This window comes from Manduca sexta, chromosome 4 (assembly GCF_014839805.1).
Source record: "Manduca sexta isolate Smith_Timp_Sample1 chromosome 4, JHU_Msex_v1.0, whole genome shotgun sequence".
In the NCBI taxonomy this organism is placed as follows: domain Eukaryota; kingdom Metazoa; phylum Arthropoda; class Insecta; order Lepidoptera; family Sphingidae; genus Manduca; species Manduca sexta.
In genome coordinates, this window is record NC_051118.1 from 1,660,636 (window position 1) to 1,683,623 (window position 22,988).

General features: G+C 37.9%; 4 protein-coding genes across 6 annotated transcripts in view; 2 read left to right on the forward strand and 2 right to left on the reverse strand.

The window, feature by feature from the left end:
- Positions 1-12,330, reverse strand: part of LOC115450232 (low-density lipoprotein receptor-related protein 1) — a 61,025-nt gene extending 48,695 nt beyond the window's left edge. For all 3 annotated transcript variants that reach the window (XM_037441872.1, XM_037441875.1, XM_037441871.1), the window contains exons 1-2: positions 11,910-12,330; positions 838-969 (exon numbers count right to left, since the gene is read on the reverse strand). In XM_037441872.1, the coding sequence (XP_037297769.1) occupies positions 838-969; positions 11,910-12,003 (226 nt within the window). In that variant the 5' untranslated portion in view covers positions 12,004-12,330. The remainder of the gene's footprint in view (positions 1-837; positions 970-11,909) is intronic.
- A 542-nt stretch (positions 12,331-12,872) lies between these two features.
- LOC115450242 (NADH dehydrogenase [ubiquinone] 1 beta subcomplex subunit 3) lies at positions 12,873-13,667 on the forward strand. Its single transcript, XM_030178237.2, has 3 exons — positions 12,873-13,019; positions 13,164-13,301; positions 13,412-13,667. The coding sequence occupies exons 2-3, from the start codon at positions 13,165-13,167 to the stop codon at positions 13,581-13,583; spliced, it is 309 nt and encodes a 102-aa protein (XP_030034097.1). The 5' UTR covers positions 12,873-13,019; position 13,164; the 3' UTR covers positions 13,584-13,667.
- Positions 13,668-14,497: 830 nt separating this feature from the next.
- Positions 14,498-19,509, reverse strand: LOC115450239 (mRNA export factor). Its single transcript, XM_030178235.2, has 8 exons — positions 19,191-19,509; positions 18,964-19,056; positions 17,534-17,611; positions 17,190-17,285; positions 17,031-17,102; positions 16,689-16,964; positions 15,541-15,747; positions 14,498-14,852 (listed from the first exon to the last, which is right to left on the reverse strand). The coding sequence occupies exons 1-8, from the start codon at positions 19,335-19,337 to the stop codon at positions 14,769-14,771; spliced, it is 1,053 nt and encodes a 350-aa protein (XP_030034095.1). The 5' UTR covers positions 19,338-19,509; the 3' UTR covers positions 14,498-14,768.
- Positions 19,510-19,656: 147 nt separating this feature from the next.
- Positions 19,657-22,785, forward strand: LOC115450241 (SOSS complex subunit B homolog). Its single transcript, XM_030178236.2, has 2 exons — positions 19,657-20,261; positions 21,481-22,785. The coding sequence occupies exons 1-2, from the start codon at positions 19,974-19,976 to the stop codon at positions 21,742-21,744; spliced, it is 552 nt and encodes a 183-aa protein (XP_030034096.2). The 5' UTR covers positions 19,657-19,973; the 3' UTR covers positions 21,745-22,785.
- The last annotated feature ends 203 nt before the right edge of the window (positions 22,786-22,988 follow it).

Consider the following 22,988-nt stretch of genomic DNA (forward strand, 5'->3'; position numbering starts at 1 on the left):
TGTATACTAGTTATGGTGTTTCCCAGTTATGTTTTTTTATGCTTTAAACTGTTAGTACAATAATTATAATGACCCATACACACGGGAGTTTTCCAAAGCAAAATAGGTTTTGAAATAGAGACTAATACTTTTAGAAGCGGTTATTTTAATCGCTGAAAAAAAAATAACAAGAAGGTTGTACCAACTGGCGCCTACGAGATTTTAGTAGCAATAGAACATCGCCCGACTTCAAACAGACTTTCCATTTCCCTTCCTAATATAATTAACCTTATTGTGATTTCATACTGACTGAACAGTGCTGGTCTCTTCGAAATAAAACTAGTTTTCATGTGAATCGAGGTTTATAGTAACAAACTTAAAACCGCGATAAAATCCGGAAACTAGTTTGTTTGCATGTCAAACATTCGCGTTTAACATAAATCATTCATACTTGTGTTACTTAGTGTGTTGGGTCCCTCTACAGAGTGCTGTAGAGGAACTCAAAGCAACTGTGCTGCTATCTGTCTCCTATCTTTTTATATTATGCCCGAGGCGTACGCAGAACTCATCTTTTCTTGCAAGACTAGGCATTATACCGAATAAAAAAAATTAAGTACCTGCTGACAGCACTATCGTTTTATCGCTGTTTTCTGCTGATTATTATCTAAAACTTGAATAAGGACCGGTCAGTTATATGTCTATGCTGCCGCAAATTGCAACAGACTCTGTGAATCTGAATTGAAAGAGCATGAAATAGAGTTGATTTCAGCATGCGTGCTCGTTCGACGTTTGTTGTGTAGTGTTGCAACACAGCATCATGTGCGCCACATTGAGCATGAGTATGGTGTGCCGCCTCACCGCAGTGCAGCTCGTCGGAGGCGTCGTCGCAGTGCGCGCGCCCGTCGCAGCGCCACGCGTCCGGCACGCAGCGCGCCCCGTCCGCGCACGCGAACTGCCCCGCGCCGCACCCGCCCGCTTCCGTCCGCTCATCTGCAACACAGGTGCACACCTTGTAATTGAACATGTACCAAACGGAGTGGGACGCCACGCCGGCATGAGCAACGTAGTCGAGACAAGGTCCTGAGTCAACAAAGGACATGTCCGCTTTTTGTATGGGCGTTGGTTCTTTATTTCGAAAAAATTCCAACCAACCTCAAACTTATCGCATAATAAAGTGGCAGAAATGTGGAGCTTGCAATCATTAAAAGAATAATTTTAGACCTCTCCATTTAAAAGAAAAATAAGACAGAATTGTCTTGGCAGAGTAACTAAAAACATAACTTGATTGATTCATCAAAAGACCTAGAATTTCGTTTTTTTTTTGCATAACTAGCTGTCAGTTATTGCCATTCGCGAATATAAAGAGCTCAGATAAAGGGAAAATAGAAAAAAAAAGACAAAAAAAGTCATTCGCGGTTATTCTTAGAGACAAAAAAACCTTTTTAGTGACAAATAAATTTTTAGGGGGTGCGTTCCAATGTAATAATATTTAAAAAATTATCATTTTGAGTGTTATTTTTAAGTCAAGTAAAATAGAAAATTCTCTAAAACGGAGGTCATTAAAATTAAACGATTAATTTTAATAAGCTCTTTTTAAGAGTTCTATCAAAGTATATATAAATTATCTTGATTAAAATTTATATCGAATAGTAAACCGTTTTTGAACAACTCCTTTACTCTCGTAATGGCCAAGGTAAGTGTTATATAGTTCGCGTCACACTTTGCGGATCATTGACATTCGTGTGGTAGGTATTTACATCGGTAATGGCTTTTAATGTTCACACTTGACACTCTGCTCCTTGATGTGGTATTGAATCACGAGACGAGCTTGCCCTTCGCCTGATGGTAAGCGACAGGACCACCCATAAACAGCAGAAACACCACCCGACAACTTGAATTACAAAGTATTGTTTGGTATTCCACTGCGCTCGCCATCCTGAGACATGAGATGTTAAGTCTTATTATGCCCAATAGTTAAACTGGGTACAATGTATACAGTATACTGCATAAAGTATAACGTTTTACATAGCTTTTAAGGAACAATCATTATAAACTCCGTTCAATTTCAATTTATCTTAGTTATGATAATATAATATGTATGTATTTTTAAATTATCGGTTGAGTGTCGGTTATGGGCAACATTTATTTTTAGCCTTTGCTAATGCCATTCCAATCAATCAAAAAGAACTCCAGGCTCCAAAAACCACTCCAAACCAAAACAAATATTTAACTTTTCACACACAAGGAATATAATCTTCTTTCCAATCCATGTTTTTATGTTTATACGCACATTAAATATTATTTTGGAGTGGGTGGCTCCTTTTCCTCCTTTGGAGCCGGTTTAAACATATTTAAATAAAGTGTGAATAAATGCGGGTGTGATCATTAGGCAGACAATGTGTGTGTGATGAGAGAGCAGTGGTCGCGACCGGGCCCCGGCAGCGCTCGACCCCTGCGCGACTGCTCGCACCCCTGTTGCAGCGCCGATAAGCCTTATCTCGGGTCGAAGGTGTCATAACACCGCGCACGGACACAAGCCGCTTTCACAGAACCGCCGACTGGCCGCTGTCCGGAGATGAACTCTTTTAATGATGCAGACTGTTCGAATCGGCGCGCATTTTGCTTTCCTTACGACGCGACGCTCCCCCAGTAAATGACCTTGCGCATTCGTTTCTACCTTGCCGCGCTACGCCTCTGTAAAATACTACTCGCGGTTGATTACATTACGAATAAATATTACAGGTCTTATTAAAATTACAGATGCTGCATTGTATAAAGTAGACTTGTTATTAATTATTATATTTTTGGTCCCCATAAATTATTAAATAATTAAGTGAACAAATTAGGTATTTAAGAAAACTATATCGTTTATCTTTACTACTGTTATATAAAGCTGAAAATTTGTTTGTTGGTACACGCTAATCTCAGGAACTACTGATTCTTAAAAAAATCTTTTAGTGTTGGTGAAAAATGTTGCAAATACGGAGAAAATTTTTTATTACTTTTGAGAGCTTCCGTTGTGTGCGCTGCGTAAACAATTATAGATGTTATGCAATAATTAGGTATGACGGACAATATGTTCCTTTTAAAAAGTTATAAAAAATATGTTGTACAACAAAGTCCACCACTGCATCTGTCTGCTGCGTGCCGGTCTGACGCGATTACCTCAAAAACTAACCAACGGATTTAGATCAAATTTGGTATGGAGATAGTATGAGACCATGGAAACAACATCGACATGTTTCTATCCCGGGAAAATATATAGCGTGACGTTTATAACAGAAAACTTTAGCCCGGAAAACTTTATCACGCGATCAGGGCAAAAGATAATACCTAATATAAATATTGTTGTCTTAATATTGGGGCATTCCACGTGAAGCGGGCACGAAAAAAAACTCGATGTCTCAGATTTTCGTAATATTTGATTATGTTATACCTGTATATGTCCTCGATCCAGATACAAAATATTATTAAAGTATAAAGCCTGGTAAGCGAGTTAAAGGACTTTGAAGTTTTGACTGGCCGGCTGGTATACGCCACTTCGAATCCAATTATCAAGTTTTTAAATGTTACAATAAAATAAATAAAGCAATGAAATAAATACTTCATTTAATGAGCTTTTTGATTGTATTTTTGGAAATTGAAAAATGTTTTTTTCTTTGAAACAAATGTGTTGGACAGTTACACACTTGAAATTCACAAAGTTGGCCTATTTATATTTTTTAATTTTTTTCTATAAATAGCTACTATTGTATAGATAATCCCTGCGAAGTTTCATAATGGGCTGAGAAGTAGTTTAGGAGCTAGACCGATTACAGTGCCGAAGCGCGGCGGTCGCCAGAAAGAGCGAAGTAGTAAAAACTTTCAATTAAACTAAATACTTTCGATTAGAGTATTTTATCATGTCTTGCATCGCTCTAACGATTCAATTACATCTGATTATAATATAAAAAAATATATTTATATTACTGACGGTGCACAACAACATTTTAAAAGATTTAATTGTATTAACTTGTTATATTTCAAACAGGATTGTGGTAAAATGCAGAATTTCATTTTCGTGGCACTTCACATGGCAGAAGGGCAATTTGACGGTCTCGGTGGTAACCTAAAACGCCTGGAGACACAGGCTAGTTTACATAACGCATCAAACAAAGCCATCACGATACTCGACCGCTTATACATATAGGCTAGAACATCAATGCCACAAACTCATATTTATTATTACTACTACTATTTATTATTATTATTCACATATATTTTAATATATTTTTCAGAATATAATGTACGTACGTAAAAACCTTAGTACTTTTATTAAAAACAGTGTCTTGCATAGTCTAAATACCAGAAATAAAAATAAATTGGTTGTCCCTAATCATAGGCTCTGTAAAACCAATAAATCTTTCTTAGTTAATAGCATTAAGTTCTATAATAAACTTCCCTTCGAAATTACCAATTTGACCGAACAAAAATTCAAGTGTTATGTTAAGCGTGAATTAATGTGTAAAGGATACTATACTGTATCTGATTACCTTAATGATAAGACGGTTTGGAAAGTTTGTCCTGCACACAATGACCCACCATGTTAGCACACATTAGTAATTAATTAACTGCCTAAAATGTCTTTGTTACATGTCTCACATGCTTTTTTTATAATAATGACATTTCTATAGTTCTAATTTGACATAATCATATCATATCTTTATGAAATGTAATTTTTGAAAGACGACCACCCGATCATGTTGTGTTTGCCTGTTCAATATCACTATTTTTTTTTTTCTTTCTCATGATTGAAAACTATGATTGTAAATGTAGGCGAATGCACGCTGTACGCCATTATTTAAGTATGAATCTATGTTCTCTTTTATTAGCTATCGCTAATTTTATTTTATGCCGCTCCAGGTTTAATCGATTGGATTTCATCTTATCCCATGGTAACGGTGATGTGCGTGCATTAGCTTATATAACTATTGTGACTATGTACAAGAAAGACTTGGAAAAAAATACAAAAGAAGTACTGAACAATTGATGACAAAACAGAAAGCCCGGAGTTTCTTTCTGCCTTTCTACTTCGGGTAGTCATCACTTAGGTAGCTAGTGAAAGGCTGGTAGGTTAGCTAGGTTAGGGCTCATGTCCTCGCCGGTGAGGATCGCGACGCGTTACCCTTCTATTTCCCCTACTTGCCAGCCCGAGCTGGTTACTTCGGTTTGTACCTAGTCTTTTGTATAAACTTTATCCCTAATTTAAAATCTCCATAGTTATATAAGTGATTTTAATAGTTGTTTAGAAATAATAATTATTCTTATTCTTTGTTTTGACGTATCATAAGTGCAACTTTGTTCGCCTACGTGATAAATAAAGTATTTTATTTATTTATTTTTTTTAATGTTTCAAACTTGTATTTCACAAAGTTGGCATATTTATATAATAACTTTTTTCTACTAAAATAGCCAATATTGTATATAGATTATCCTTGCCAAGTTTCAAATGTTGTTGTGCACCGTCAGTAATATAAATATATTTTTTTATATTATAATCAGATGTAATTGAATCGTTAGAGCGATGCAAAACATGATAAAATACTCTAATCGAAAGTATTTAGTTTAATTGAAAGTTTTACTACTTCGCTCTTTCTGGCGACCGCCGCGCTTCGGCACTGTAATCGGTCTAGCTCCTAAACTACTTCTCAGCCCATTATGAAACTTCGCAGGGATTATCTATACAATAGCAGCTATTTTTAGAAAAAAAATTAAAAAAATATAAATATGCCAACTTTGTGAAATTCAAGTTTGTAACTTTCAAACACATTTTTTTCAAAGAAAAAAAAAACATTTTTCAATTTCCAAAAATACAATCAAAAAGCTCATTAAATGAAGTATTTATTTCATTGCTTTATTTATTTTATTGTAACATTTAAAAACTTGATAATTGGATTCGAAGTGGCGTATACCAGCCGGCCAGTCAAAACTTCAAAGTCCTTTAACTCGCTTACCAGCCTTTATACTTTAATAATATTTTGTATCTGGATCGAGGACATATACAGGTATAACATAATCAAATATTACGAAAATCTGAGACATCGAGTTTTTTTTCGTGCCCGCTTCACGTGGAATGCCCCTATTGTTAAATTTAGAGTTAGATTATGTTCTTAGTAATGTAAGAGTTTTGGCCAAGTGCTGTAAACTTTCATTAAATTTATAAATAAATTATGTAGTAATTAGAGTAAACTGTTGGACGTCATTCAATAAAAACAAATGATCTATAGTAAAAAATATTTGATAATTGCCTTCTTGCTTTCCAAAATTATTCTCCGATGTTATTGTACATAATATTATATCTCTACGCAAAGAAGTTCATAATTAAAAGTTAGAACACGACTTACGCTTTGTAAAATTTGTGTGAGCTCTGTGAGCTGACGAAGTAACGTCACTGGGGTTGAGAGCTTGTTAACGTGTCAATAAAAATTTAAAATATATCATAGGCATATAAATATGCTTTAGGCTACACGAGTTGCGAGACTGACTATATGCTATAGGATATGAGATCACGTTATGATGAATAGAACCGGAGCATCAACGAAAAATGTTGCAAAACGGGGAAAATGTATTCCTTTCAAGAGCTTCCGCTGCGTGCACTGCGTAAACGGTTAAACTTACGCAACAATCATGGATGATGGAAAGTACCTCTTAAAAAGGTCTAAAAAATTAAAAACAAGGCGCCTGAATGAGATAAAATCATAAAACTACCGAACGGGTTTCGGTGAAATTTGGTATGAAGATAGTTTGAGACCCTGGTAAGGACTTTTATCTCGAGAAATTCTCACGCGGGCATAGCCCCGGGCAAAGGTTATACGTTATAAATTTCAAGTAGCTACTAAAAATTAGATAAAATACAGTTTTGCTTCGGAGAGCGCCTTAAGTATAGACCACTCAGTTTGTGCTACCGCGCATGTTTATCACGAATTGTCGAAGCAAAAAAGAGGTCCCCGAACGTAACCAATTTGTGCGTATCATGCTTTTTCTCTATAAGGGGGTCAAAAAATGGTCCCTAAGTAAAACACAAAACGTCTCGCAAATTTCAGAAATTTGCTCTTATGTCCAAAACCCAACCCGTGACTCAAAAGCCCACAAAACACTAATAATGTCCGAAACGTTAATACTTACTTAAACTAAGAGATCTACTGCGCACACTCGTGCAAAATATAACAGTTATGAGTGATTTATACTTATATAAGACATCATTGTATTATAAAAGATTCACAATGATGACTTGCCCGGGGAGTTGTGACGTGAACTTCTCGGATCTCAGCCCATACTCCGGCGCGACGCGGGGTCAAGCAGACAGACCGATACGTGAAAAACATTCTGTTTGTTTACTTTATTCTTTAAACCGTTATCAACATTACCACTTGGTAATACACTAATTAGATGTTCAACTAAAATAATAGATGATTATAATCGGTTAGACTATTTTGTTATGAACAATAATTATATTTAAGTATTGTGCATATTAAATTATTACGTCTTGCTAGAAGTACAAAAACTAAAAAATCAATGTGTTTTTAGACAGGACAAGGTCGATAGAGACATAATCAAGCAATTATGGGTACATACATTAAGTAGTTTGCGACCGACACAAATCAACATCCAAAAGCCCGCAAGTGCCTAGACACTAGGCTCACATGGTTTACAAACCTATTGTTCAACAGAGTCAGAGACCTGCGCAGTGATCATGTCCAAACTGAACCCCAATGTGTTCGCTGCTAATAGCCTTTGGTTCATCATAAACGTTGTTGGAATGTTTGGCCTATCGAGCCGACCCGTGTCCTTCGCTTGCCGTTGAGATTACATTAAGATTCCCATAGCGAACATACAGATCGTCGTGGACAAAGGACGCGCTGCTATTTATTAGTTACCAGCTTTTGCTCGCGACTCCGCCAGCCTGTATAAAGATTTTCCTAGATAAATATCTCGTATTTATCTGAGATAAGACGTAGCCCATGTGCTTCCCAAGATCTTAAAGTATCTCTATACCACTTTTCATTGAAATTGCTTCTGCGGTTTAAGCATGAAAGGGTAACAAACAGACAAAGTTACTTTCGCATTCATAATATAAATATTATAGATAAGTATGGAAGTATGGATAAATGTCACCACGCGTTTTAGTACTTTAACTCTATAAATTCCGTCAAGTGCGAGAATAGCACATGACTAAAATCGAATCTTATTGCAAACTATGTACCATTTATAAATCTTAAGAAATATTATGTCTCATAAGAGCACATATTAGCAAACGAATGACAGTGTATGTTGTAGTGAGTCTGGTTCGTGTGTGTGATGCATCATGCAGCTCCAGGAGTACGCGTGAGTGCAGCGGCCGAGTAACAGCTCGTGGTTGTGCCAAGTATGTGACCGCGCGATCGCCGCCGCACACCGCCACCCACTGTGTGTGCACTAGCAATTAAGGAGAGTTGATACTATGTAAAGCGGTACAATGCTTGCTTTACGGACCTCTTATCAAGTACAGTTTAGGAAACATAATATGCGAAAATAATAACAACTGGATTGAATTTTGATCGGAATTTGAACACCGAACTCAGGTTACTTACTTTAATTGGTTTAATTTCGGAATCTATCTGCAGTATGACGGAATTCTTATTAATGTCGGCCGCAAGACAGCGTCGTATATCAATCGGTTGATTGTGTATTTTATGAAGACGTGTCCATTTGTAAGCAATCCTGTTTGCCGTGTGTACATCATAAGTGCGTTCTACTACAGGAATGTTTTTTGGTTGGTCGCTTTAAGAGCATTCGATGTGATTGAACGTCTTCGTAAAATGAGTAAAGTATGCAATAGCTTCAACGAATTGTAATCACCGCTCAGTGTCTTTATTTATGCTTACAATGTGATAAAACAGTAGGTACAGCTAGTTTGAAGCGGGATTGGTCGGCTCCACGTGAAGTAGTCAATTCATGAATGGATAGATCGATCGAGATGACGTCACTATCTCACAGTAAACAGTCTCTTTACTAAGAGATATGCGCCTGTTTCACGTCTCGTGTGCTCATACGGCGCGGCGGGAGGTCCAAAAGATCCACTGTTCGTTTTATAAAGAGCCCAGACGAGCGGACGGACAGCAGACATGCCGTCTGATAGCTATTTACATGGAGAGGCAATTATGAGGGGCGCCGGACCCGGAGCCCTCTCCCGCTCCGCACCGCTCCACCTCACGTCGCTACAGGCGTTCTGAAGGGCACAGCATCCACGAGGTAAAACAATGTATAAACACAGTCTCTATATGATACACCACTTCGCTCGATCCCATCATTTTGTTGTATACTATATCTAATATAGGCCCATAATATACGTTCCATACGGCTTGCGGAGAAGGGGGGCAGACGGGGAAATGAGTTATGATAGTAAGTCACGAGTGTGACACAGAATACCAATATTCCAAAAGTAATTGTGGCTTTAAGTACAATTATTTTCTGTATTTTTTTTCAGTCTCCTAGATCTTGCATAGCGCAGCATAGTTCCCTTATCGCGTTAGTTGATAGTTACAGGTTCGTCGCGCTAGATGTGCCTAAGCCAAAACTGCCTACACCATCATCATTTTCAACTAACAAGTTCTTCTGATTGCTTTTTTAAAACGTGTTCCTTAAAGTTTTTTGCGATTCAATCATTACGCACTAGTTATTTAATTAAACATCTGGTGACCATACAAGCAATTAAGCTTGTCGCCCTGACGCAAACAAGTCCCCGCGCAGCGTGCGGCGCACGGAGCATTGCGCGTAATGATGTACCTTATGCGCTACACCCGTCACCACCAGTGTACATCTGTAGGTGTGTGTGTGTGTGTGTGTGTGTGTCGTACGTACTGAATCTTGGGTACCACAAATATGTGCGCCACTGAGGCCCGCCATACACCGACTTCGGTAGTAACCTGTAACCACTACTTGTGTGGGGTTCGTAGAGTTTCGAAAATGTTAATACAATATGCAGTCGTTGCAACACACGGGTGCGCGGGCGCAAACCGGCGCGGCGTCTCCCTTCACCACAAATGTGTCCCCACAGATATACTGAACGTATAATAATATCTGTTTGTTCAATATTATGTTTACTATTTAGCTCTAGCGGTCAGTGTGTCAGCATATTCAGTTTGTTACATATTTAAGCCTCAAAATTAAATGACTTCAAAATTAAAAAATTAAACGAGGACATTATGTTTCATACAAAACTGTCACTTGTTTCACTATAGATACATTCGGCTAATACAAAATGCTATCTATACATAAAATACCGTACATCTTTACATAAAATATATTTATGCACTCACACTTACGCCCCTTATCCTCGGAGAGGTAGGCAGAGGCGCAACTGGTGCACCTACTTTGCACCGGGTGTATTTCATCCCATGTGTGTAGGGGCGAGCCTATCGCCATATTCGGCACAAATTCCCGACCCTGGGCTGATACTGAGTAGAAAAACAAAATATAATTTTGTCCGACCCGGGGATCGATCCCGGGACCTCAACGGGAGTACGGTAATACAACTACGCCACTAAGTCTATACATAAAACAATGCATGACATGAGTACAACTTGTATCACGCTGAGCTTTTTCGTAGCTCATACTAAACTTTTTCTGTCATAGTATGGGATGTATGTTGCCAGAACCACTATTTTGTATTATTTTCGTACTTTCTTATAAATCTTTTTGGGCGTCCCGATTTCTTTCCTTTCTTATAGGTCGTGTGTTTATTGGTTTTATTTTATATGGAGAAGGGAAAGGCGAAGTGAATGAAGTGTTTTGGACCCGGTGTGAAACGCTCAGGTCCGTGGTGCGCCCTGAGCACCCACTAACACATGAGGCAAAACCAACTATTCAACCCACGGAGGGACCGTGGTCATGCAATACCTAGACTTTTCGGAGTCTGCGCACACTGCGACAGCGAGAAAGTTGAGACTACCAAGTTCTTTTAGGAATGTATTGCGCAAAATCTTCCAGATATGTTTACACTAGCGGCAATATTTCCACAATTCTATACACACACATACACACAAAAGCGATCGCCGCAAATCCTGCAATCTTCAAAATTTGGCGAAATATGTTTGCCGCGACTGTTTATACGATATCAATCGCTTGTGATACATAACTTCTGCAAGATTTCTTTTTGTTGGTCGCCTTTATTTTGATTCTATTGATAAGAGTTCACATAATAGAATCCGGGTCGATCTTTATTATCATAATTAATGGCAATTGTAAGTGGACGGGTATTTCAATATGGCTTGTGATCGAGTACCCCGAGCCCCGGCAGCCGCCCGGGGTCACGTGCGGCGTGCATTGTACTTTTGTAGAATTTTATATATTGCAGCGCGGATGAATAGGGTTTTGAATACGCTTTACTTTACCAGAGATAGAGAATGTGCGGCGAAAAGTAAAATGTGGACTATCGTTACACGGACCGTCTATTTGCGAGCATAGCCCTGTATCATATCACGGGACGGATAATATACCTAGACAGATTTAGTCATTAGATATTCAACAGACTAACAATGGTTAATCCATTCCCGACAAATCGCCAACGCAATCATAGTTTCTCTAACATAAGGGTTAATATAGGGGTTGGTGGTCATATTTCAGGTACAAATAATTGATCAAGACCCACCTTCTGGCATGCCGACCTAGTTTTAGGTCTACGAAATATGTCATACCCTATAAGCCCATAAAGGTAGCCGCTGAAGTAATGTAAGTTATTATTCGCTATGCAATATCCATTAACCTGTCAACAGAAACAACACAAACAGTAATACAATATCAGCTGGAAAGCATCTTATAACGAGATTGTAACGGAGACAGGACGGCTTTGTGCGGACATTCACCGCGCGCCGGACGGCGGCGCGGCGGTCGGCCGTAAGATCGGAGCTCACCTGGAGCCTGCGAGGTAGTCGCCGGGGTCGCCAACACCAGCAGCGCCACCAGCCCTGCGCGCCACAACATGTCCCCGCACCACTTCACACGCATATCAAAAACATTGCACTGCTCCACTCGGCGCTTCGTTCATCCCCACTGTCTATTTGTGTTTATTATAACACTACGAACACAAGTCTTATAACGGTCAATGAAACAACACACTTGTGATGATTTATTTTATATTTTGTCGATTGAAAACATGAACCAAACTGTTAATAGTTTATTACATAAAGGCAAGATATTTCTTAAAATATTAGACGCTTACACAAAGGCACTTGCGACCGATAGCACAGCGCCGCGCCGTGGTAAACACTGATGTTGCCAGACAGAAAACACAGCATTCGCACTCGGCAGTCTCAAATTCCTGAGTTCCGAACATTTGATATTGTTGCCCCCCCCCCCCCCCCCCAAATAACGTTACGTACTTCGAAACAAAAAGTTAATCGCAGTTTTAAATTTTGACTAATATTTTTCTCAGGGATACTAAAATTTTATTAAAATGTATATCATAGACGTAATTAGACTATATGTCCGATCTAATTTTATGTTAATTTGTTATATTTCGTACTTGATGATGTGATTCTTTAAATGTTTTAGAAAAAAAATATGAAATATGTAAGTATGTTTACTACAAGTTCTAGTTACTTGAAGCTACAAGTATTTAGTTATGTATTATCATTGGGGTAAGGTTCAGTCACTCTTTATAACTTATATGCACTGTAGTAAATATATATACTGTCCACGACCCAAAGTACTTACAACTAATGTTTCCGAAGAGGTCATAAATACTCTAAATTTAAGTAGTAATATATTGTTTATGCACCAAAAATAAATCGAAAAAGGTTTAGTAAAAGGCACGCAGTTTCATTGATTTTGTATAGTTGTATGAAATTCGACTTCTTCGCCCATAGCCATATTAAAAAGTTTAACTTGACAAATGACAGCTGTTGAAGACAGTTGAAGACCATAGTGTCAAATGTCAATATTTTATTGTCAAAACTGAAACATTGAAAAATATTGCGATTTGTTCATAGCGTACGTAGAGCTAGCTGCCTTTGTATATCCAAGTAAGTGTTATTTTATTGTAGTAATGTTTGTGACTGGTGTGAGCAGTGTGCCCCTTATTGAACGAATGTTGTATTATGTAATGAGGTAGAGGTTAGGTAAACGGTGTTGACAGTAATTTTTATCCGCATTGGCTTGTTGACCAGGATGGGAGGTCATGAACACGCGCACGGTCCGCCTTACAAGATCCCGCCTTACTCGCAGTTCACTACCAAAGATATCCCGCAGCTCCAGGAGTTGGAAAAGGCTCTTGCCGCTAAAGGACTCAAGGACCCTTGGATCAGGTGTGTAGATTGTTTAGAATTATGTTTTCGAAACTTAGCTTACAGTTTCGAATACATTAATATTTAATTGTAATGATTTATTTCAAAGGTATAATTCTGATTTTATTCAGGAATGAAGCTTGGAGGTACCACCCAGGTTTTGGCACGCGTTTGACGAGAGCACGTAAATTTTTCTTCAGAGGTTTTTCAGTTGGACTTGGACTGACGGTAGTGACTGTGGCGTTTGACAAGCTGTTGGGTGGTGGCGGCCATGAACACGGCCACGAGGGTGAAGAGCATTAAGGGGCGCGGGCCCTTCCCATCTTGTGTACAATGAGTGTAGATTGTGGGCTTAGTTCAATAAACATACTTTAATTATTATATTTATATCTGTTGTATTTATTAGAAGCTCATTCAATTAGTGTGTGTTCATCATGTTATCTAGGGAATATTTTCTATTTTAATCAGTCACAATATAAAATATGAATATAAATATTTATATTTTATATTGTGACATGATTTTTTGTGATTCATGACTGGGCAGAGGGTGCCGTGCACCTACTTGCAACCCCCTACTGGTGCCCGCGTTCAAGAGTCCCATATTAAATTTGTTATTTTTTAAGTATATTTCTACAATGTTAATTCAAAGTTGGTATGTAAGAATGGTTCTTTTTGCTATAATATATAGAGAACATCTAAAATATTTGTAATTATGTAGTTAATTTTTTTGTTTCTTGCGTAGTCATTCTCAGAAACATCAAACCATAAAAAATGAGAAATGTTAAAGTGGGCATCTTAATTTGTTCCGAGTGTAGTGCTGTGTACAGGATAGCTGAATTTATCAATATATTTCAAGATAAATTGCATATAATAATAGTAGGCCTGTGTTGGTCAGTCAGTACCAAAATAGCCAATGAATTAAGCTCTTGAGTGTCAATATAGGAATAAACAAGTTCATGCTGCACTCATCATGTCTTTAGTAAGTATTCAAGCGACACGGTGCAAGTAAGACCTGTTGATTACCACATGGTGGCATGTACTTTAAGTTGTGTACACTTGAACTATTTTAGAACTAAGAAAAAATAATAATAAATGTCAGCCCTCAGTCAAACTGTCTTGATTCCCCCCACATATATATCTGCACTGATTTGTTTTCAATTGCAGTCAAACCAGTCTACTACACATTCAAACTATTATTAAAGTGATACACATTTGCCTAACACACACCTATAGATTTATATTTGTTGGCTTCCTCTTTACAGACATTAACAGAATATGCATATATCATTAACTCCTAATTTCTAAGTTTTACTAAATATTATGCACCATGAAATAAATGTTTTGTTTAAAAAAATAACATACAATATTCTCAAACACTGTAATGTATAAAATAAAGACTGTTTCTGGCAACAGGACGAATTGTGCTAATATGCACAGTTATCCAAAGCATACACAATACTAGCATTCAACACTCATGCTGAACACAATTCATGTTGGTCTTGGTTTTAGTTCCTCGTAGCATGCTCTCAAGTAGATGTAGTTTTTCTTTCCTGGGTTAAAGTGCTCATGACCCTGGTGAAAAGAGAACATGTAAAATATTAAATTAGATTTTTTTAACATTGCATAATACATAATAGAAACTAGAAGCATGTACATCAATTGCATATTAACATTACAGGATGGGACAAATCTATACTATGTATCATATAAAACTGAAGAGTTTGTTTGAACAGTGCTAATCTCAGATAGTATTGGTTTAAATTTTTTTTTTTCTTGTTAGATAAGTCATTTATTGAGTTAATCACGCTATGATCAATAAGAAGATGGAGCATCATGAAAAATGTTGAAAAAAATAGGAAAATCTCTCTCGGTACAGTTACGTAACAATTGTGTATGACGTAATTGTTCCTCTTGAAGATCTAAAAGATAATATATTATAAAACAATGTCCCCCACTGCAATTGTCTGCCTGTCTGAATGCGATAACTCAAAAACTACCTACAGATTTTGATGAAACTTAGTATGGAGATAGTTTTAGTCTCTGAAAAGGACAACCTTTCTATCCCAGGAAAATATATAGTGGGACTTTCCTGGAAAATTTTATCACGCGAGCGAAACACGAGTGGTATTATATCGTGGACAAATCTCATGTATTTTTGTATGAAACATATACAAATTCCTATTTTTCCATCCTAAATATGCTAAACCCAGATAAGTAAAATCTCTATCGATTAATTATTAAAAAAATATTTGAGACCTACCTTTGACCAATCATAACCCACTGCATATGCAAATATCTGTCCATTATGATTGAAAGCGCATTTAGTGAGAGGCTGGTCTAAGGACTCGGTGCTTTTGAGCTTTGTGCGTGCATCCTTGTCCCAGAACGAGAAGGAACCATCCGAGCCCACTGTGGCCAATGTCCCGTGCATGGGGTGGAATGCAATGTCGTTTACTGCATAGATGTCCTGAAAGTGCGAAATATTACTTATTATATCTATACTACTATATAAAGCTGAAGAGTTTGTTTGTTTGAACGCGCTAATCTCTGGAACTACCAGCTCGAATCGAAAAATAATTTTAATGTTGGATAGCTCATTTATCAAGGATGGTTGTAAGCTATAATGTTATGATCAATAGGGGCGGAGCAGTAATGAAAAATGTTGCATAAATGGGGAAAATTTATTAGTTTTGAGAGCTTTCGTTACATGCAACATGCAACCGCATTCCGTTGTATGCAACAATCATGGGCGAACTAAATGTTTCCATTAAAAAAAAAATTATAAAACAAAGATCCTAGCTTCATTTGTCTGCCTGGTGGAACGCCATAAACTTAAAAAACTATTAGGCTTAAAATACTAGTTAGAAAGCCTTGTAAGAACATAAACTACTTTCTATCCTGGGAAAAAATATAGAGGAATTTTTATCTTGGAATCTATACTATTATATAAAGCTGAAGAAGTAGATGTTTTGTTTATTTATTTGAACGCGCAAATTTCAGGAATTAAAGTTCGATTTGAGAAAATATTTCAGTGTTGAAAAGCTAATTTATCAGAGAAGGCTATGGGTGTATAACATTATGCTATGACCAATAGGAGCGAAGTATCAATAATCTATATATATAAAAATGAATCCCAATTTCCCTTGGTCACGCCATCACGCGTGAACGGCTGGACCGATTTCACTTTTTTTTGTTGTGTTTGTTATTGTCAGGAGGAGGTTCTTATAAAAGAAAAAAATTAAAAAATTGAGCGGAAAATAAGAAAACTTAACGAAAATTTAATTCTGTATAACTGTCAATTGTTTGAAATAACTGTCAGCGATAGACAGAATACGCGCTGCAAATTCATAGTTAAGACGGGACAACGTCTGTCGGGTCAACTAGTTTGAAATAAAATAACAATTGTACCTGATAACCACCGGTGGTGCCTGCCGACCGGTGGCACTTGAACGTGAAGTTGTCCTTTGGGTTGGCGGTGTTCACATACTGGATCGCGACGCGGCCCTCGACGCTGCCCAGTGCAAAGCCCGTTGGTTGTTTCGTCTTCTTATCCTTAAAGATGGCTATACATCGCAACTGGTGTTTAAGAGGTGACTCAATTCGTTTGAACTCTGCTGGCTTGCCTTCCAGTGTGTACAGGCATATGCCTCGGTCTGCTGTTCCGACCACCGCCATTGGGTAATCCTAAGAGATAGTATACATTAGCATTTTCTAACAACACCAAAGCAAAGTATATCTAACAAAACTCACAACATCTGCACAGTAGCATCTCTCAGACAGGTTAATAGTCAAGTTCGGCACGGCACTGCGAGTATCCCAAAACTGGAACAAAATAGATGTCATATTAGACAGTCTTGCCATTCATATGTTGCTCAATAATACAATGGTCCACATTGGAAACTACTGTACCTTAAGTGTTTTGTCCCATGAGGCAGTCATGAGACATGTATAGTTGGGTGCCTTGATCCAGTGGCACGTCTTCACAGGCGCGTCGTGTGCCGCCACCTGCGCATAATTAATTAAATACATTGATGCTTGAAAAGTAAATGGAGTCATCTATAAATGAGCGATTGTCTCTTTGGGCACAATACACCATTTGCAAATGCTAAATAGTTTGTTCAATTAAATTGGTTTAATTTCAATTACTTTCTTAAAAAGTTTTCAATTAATTTGAATAATAATATTTTCTCATGTTATTGTCAACAATAATCGCAATATTACTGGAATGACCAATAGGTCAGTAGCACACTCACCTGTATGGTCTGGTTGGCAGCAAGGTCCCAACACTTGACACTCTTGTCGGTAGATGCCATGAACACCTTGGAGCCATCCTACACTCAACATATACATATAACATAATATAAAAGGAAATTAATCCAACATTTATGTATGTAATATTGATAAAATTGCACAATATTTGCATGAGTTGTAATTCACACATGTGGCTGTGTACTGCCATGCGAAGCTCAAAAGCGGTAACTCAAAATAAATCAAAATTAATTTTTATGTCATCAGATAGCTAAAAGAAATACCCATCCATTGAACTTAGCTAAACGGTATCCTGTTTAGAACTTGTTACAAAAAACCTTAAAAGAGTTTCTCCATCTCAGTTTTACATACAAAACTATACTATATTTACAAAACTTTGATTATCTTGAAATAAGGTTTCCCTGACATAACGCTTTTGTGTTTACCATGGCAGTGTGGGCTCTTAAACAGAAGTGTATGTTGTATTTATATAGGGTAATTTTGACATTGTTGTTACTAAATGAAACCACATATTTGTCTTCACCTTTGACATTGACAATGTGCCAAAAATCATCCATTAATAACTAATATTTTCACAAAAAATCCTAGCTTTAGTTTCCCTATATTTTGATCATTTTGTAGTTTAATGGTTAATATGGCATGTGTGTGGGTGTATTTCTGACAGAAAATATGATGTTGCCACTGCAACAAATTCTCTTAAAGTAGTAGTGGTGGCTTTAGGGCGCATAAAATTAGAATATGTTTTATTAATATTTATTTTGTTCAAAACTTACACTTTTTAATTTTACATCTATGGCTCAAGTAACTTATTGTAAAGTGTTATTTCCTAAGTAGATAAGTATGTGGTTTCATTTAGTAATTCAACATCAAAATGATCCTGTATAACATGTTTGTCCAAAATTTTCACAGAAAGTGCAAACTTTAAACTCAGAGAATGGTGTATGCATTTTTAACATTATTTCAGTAATCTGCAACATATGGATTGTTCAGTTTTATGGTATATACAGGGTTCAATGGTGCAATTCTAAAAAATTACCCTCTCATCATAGTAATAGTTATGTATGATTGGCATGTATAAGTAGGTAGGTAATACCTACCATACCACATCAGGTCAAAGTTACAAAAGTTTAAAAAAAAAAGAAAAACAAAAAGTTCAAATGGCTTCAGAAAAATACATTCAAAATAACTGAAAAGGTAGAAATAATAACTTTTCTTTTATACATAAAAGGAAAATTCAAACTGTAGCTGCGTGTCTACCAAGTTTGAATGTATCCAAACTATTATAGTGATATCCTATAGTCATTATTAGTTATAATTGATAGTCTGCTTCAGTTGGTTTGCCTATCATGATATACCCTGTGAACTTATTGTTTAAGTGACACCGCATGCATCCAGTTCAACGGTGCGAACTCACGTCGTGCCAGGCGACGTCCAGAATGGGTCCGTCCATGCCCTGCGCCGCCCTCGGCACCGTCTTGCCTGACGCCTCCACTTCCCAGCATCGTACCTGGCACACACCAAACACTAATACATGCTCGTTTGTTGTAACATGCATCACGAAACATAAATAATTCAATAATCCACCGGGTTTCATATCGTTTGTGGACTGAAATTATTATCATCGCGTTCGGTGACCGTTACCTGGCAATCCCAACTACCGGCGACGAGGAACGTCTGCTGCACCGAAGGTGGCGAGAATTCCAACGCTGATATAGTATCCTCGGGCGGTGACGACACTTCCAAATCCTTGTTAGGGTTAGCAGACCCGCTGCCCAATTGGCTGAACATAGTGTGATAGACGTACAGCTACTGACTTCGTACGCGCAATAATGATCTAAATTTATAGTGAGAGGATAACAAAAGCAACTAAATAAAAAAATAATTACGACCTCTTAAAAACCGCCGAAACGTTGTTTATTATTTCTTGGATTTGAAATATATGTCAACTGTCAATTTATTATTTATAGGTTAGACCACAGATTATATTGGTAACAGGTTAAAAATACTGTTATAACTGCACATCACTGCACATATAGACTAGGCAGTATGGTAGAAACAATATGGCTTGTTCTCTTGATGAATAAAAAAATGTCATAGCTGCCAACTCCAAGTGCCAAATGTCAATCAAAATATGACAAAACTTTAAAAATCAAAACCTAGAAAAATTAAAAATTAAGGCGTTTTGATTAGCTGATTCTTTAGTCTCTATGTTTAGTATCTGCTATTATTACTCGACATTGGGAATATAACCGATAAATAAACGGTGGCAGCCATAATATAAAAGGAGAAGAAAACCAAAACCTATTTTTTCTTATTTTTCATTTGGGGTGATTATGAGCTAGCGCTTCTGACTTTGGTTATGATCGTTTGTTTATACTATTGGAGACATCACATTTACTAAAGAGTTATAAGCCTGGAAGCATCATGAGTAATATAGAGTATGTTCAAATAAAAGACTTAAAGCCAGGCATGAAGAATATAAATGCGGTGTTTATCGTACTGGAGGTAGGCCCACCAACGCTGACGAAGGAGGCGCGCGAGGTGCGCACGCTAAGAGTGGCGGACGCGACCGCGTCGGTGAACCTGTCGGTATGGGACGAGCCAGGAGCACTGCTGCAGCCCGGCGACATTGTGCGACTCACGCGCGGCTACGCCTCGCTGTGGCGCGCCGCACTCACGCTCTACTCCGGCAAATCTGGCGATATACAAAAGGTACATCATCCTCCTGATAACATACTCAAGTGGTATCAATATATTCAACATGTCCAATATATTAATATATTATTCTGTTGTATGTAGGATTTTATTTGGCACTGGCCGCTGGCTTGATAACATCTACACCTGGTGGACTTTAATAAGCAAGCTTTTGCTCATGAAAGACCTTTCCTCAAATATGTCCTACTGTCTATTTAGCTCTAAGAAAAAAAATAGCCTATACCTATTCCAATAATCTATTTTACTTCTTACTATTAAAAATGCAAAGGTTATCATGCAAATGAAGCCACCACCAAAACCTAATATACTATATTATAATTGCTTGATAGAGTTTTTGGGTTAAAAGTTCAACTATACATTTTTCTGTGATAGTAGATAGACTATGTCCTACCCAGGGCCTCTAAACTGTCTCCATACCAAATTTCATTGAAATGTGTTGAGTAGTTTTAGCTTGACTTGTTCAGACAGGCTGACAGATGGGGCTGGGAACTTTTTCTTATAATATACTAGCTTTTGCTCATGGCTTCGCCCGCGTGAAGGAGTTTTCTGGGATAAAAGTCCCACTAGATATTTTCCCGGGATAGTAGCCTATAACCTTCCCAGGATCTTATACTATCTCCACACAAAATTTTGCTTTCTTATACCACGTCCTGTTCCCATGGGTACCAGATAATGAGTATAATATGTCCGTCTCCTGGTTCTAAGCTTCCTCTCCACCAATTTTCAGCCAATTCGGTTCATCCATTCTTGAGTTATAAATAGTTTAACTAACACCACTTTCTTTTATATATATAGATATTTTGCTTGAATGTTTGCTGCCATATCATGCTAAAACCACCCTATGACTTAAAAATTTATAAAGCTATATTCTATCTAAGATATAAGGAACATTTGGGACTGATGGCCTATAGGAAGAACTAATTAACATACATAAGATGAACATGCATGGCCTGCATTATGGGATTGATCTAAGTTCATATTATTATGGATAATGAGGGCACAGGTAGTTACATAAATAATAATACCGGCCCACTGATGTGCATGGCCCTCCTCCTCTACTGACAGGGATTAGAGTTTAGTCTACCACATTGGCCTAGTGTGGGTTGGCCATCTTCCCATATCTCTGATTTTTTTTTGCTGCTTATGTTTAGAAGGAATTGTTTATTCAAGAATATAGGGTGTATAATATGTTTGTATACTGAGAGTTTATTTTCAGGTGGGCGAGTTCTGCATGTTGTTCAACGAGCAGGTGAACATGAGCGAGCCGCAGCCCGCGGCACCGGCGGCGCCCGCGCGCTCGGCCGCCGCGCCGCCGCCCGCGCCGCCTGCCGCGCCCGCGCCTGCCGCGCACGCGCCTGCGCACAACAACAAGGGGGAGCGGTTCGCACCCGCGCACGCCCCGACCGACCACGGCGGCAAGCACGCGCACAAGACGTACGTGCGCGGCCGCGGACACCAGCGCGGCAACACGCGCAGGTAGCGCGCCGGACCAGCCGCATTACACGTTACTCGCTGTAGTGGATCTTACATGTCGCGGTGTTGCGCCGATACTGACGCACCAGGCTCAGATCCTCATTCACTGGATGTTGTAACTTGTATTTGTGAAATTGGCTACTTGACAATTCTCTGAAAGTTATATTTATCTTAAAACATGGAGATCGAAGAACATAATTGTAATATTATAATATTATTATGGATGATGACAAAAAATTATGAGGTCGCACGATGCACAATCACAGCAGCCCGCGTTTCGGTTCTTGTAATCAATAGATAAAACATGACAAATTTATTTTGCAAAAATACAACATTTACAATTTATTTCAGCACATAAATGGTACAATTTCTTATTTTTCACTTATAAGAAATATAATACTATTTATGGTATGTATGTATGTAATAAATAATATTATATTTCCTACTTTATCGTAATAGTTCTGTGAAGTTGCCAGTTATTATGTTTAGTACAAATTCGCCACTCTCAATAGATAAACATTTATACGTGATACGACAACAAAATCGTAACCGAAATATAATAATGTAGGCTATTGTTTTACAACATATTATTTGATTAGATTTGTATTTGTTTTTTGACCTGGCCTGAATGCAGAATGCCTGACGACACTCGGCCCTTTCAACTCCCCACACCGGACTTTCGGATGATCGGTTTAGACACGACACGACACGGGCGCGGCACGGAGCTCGGCTCGAGGCTCGCGGGGCCGTACGCGGGTCGGGGCAGCGAGTTCCACGACTTATTAGGTTTAATGACCAGAGTGGTCGAATCGGACGGTACAGATGTGGAAGGTGCCCATTCCGCGCGATCAAGAACAAAATCTGCACCTGAAGCGTGCTTGAACAACATATTTAATGTATTCCATAGTCAGTGTAAATAGGAGAGATGGGATCACAAAAATGGACCCGGCATAATAATATAAAAAAATTAAATGTACACGATGATGCATTGTAGATGTTTTGTTTAATTGTAGAAGTTGACAATGAATAAATGTCTTCATCATAACAATTATTGCGTTAGATACATACCCCCTTATTCATAGACGTTTTTTGTCTAAGGACGGAGCTTTGCTGTGATAACAAGTCTGTTTCTCTGCTTTGTTTATCTGCCGGCTTGCTGTTTGTTCAGCTTTGTTTATCTAACAGCCAATTAGATTAAAGTTGTATCTCAATATTAGCCAATCACAACGGCTCTATGTGTCTACACACTGC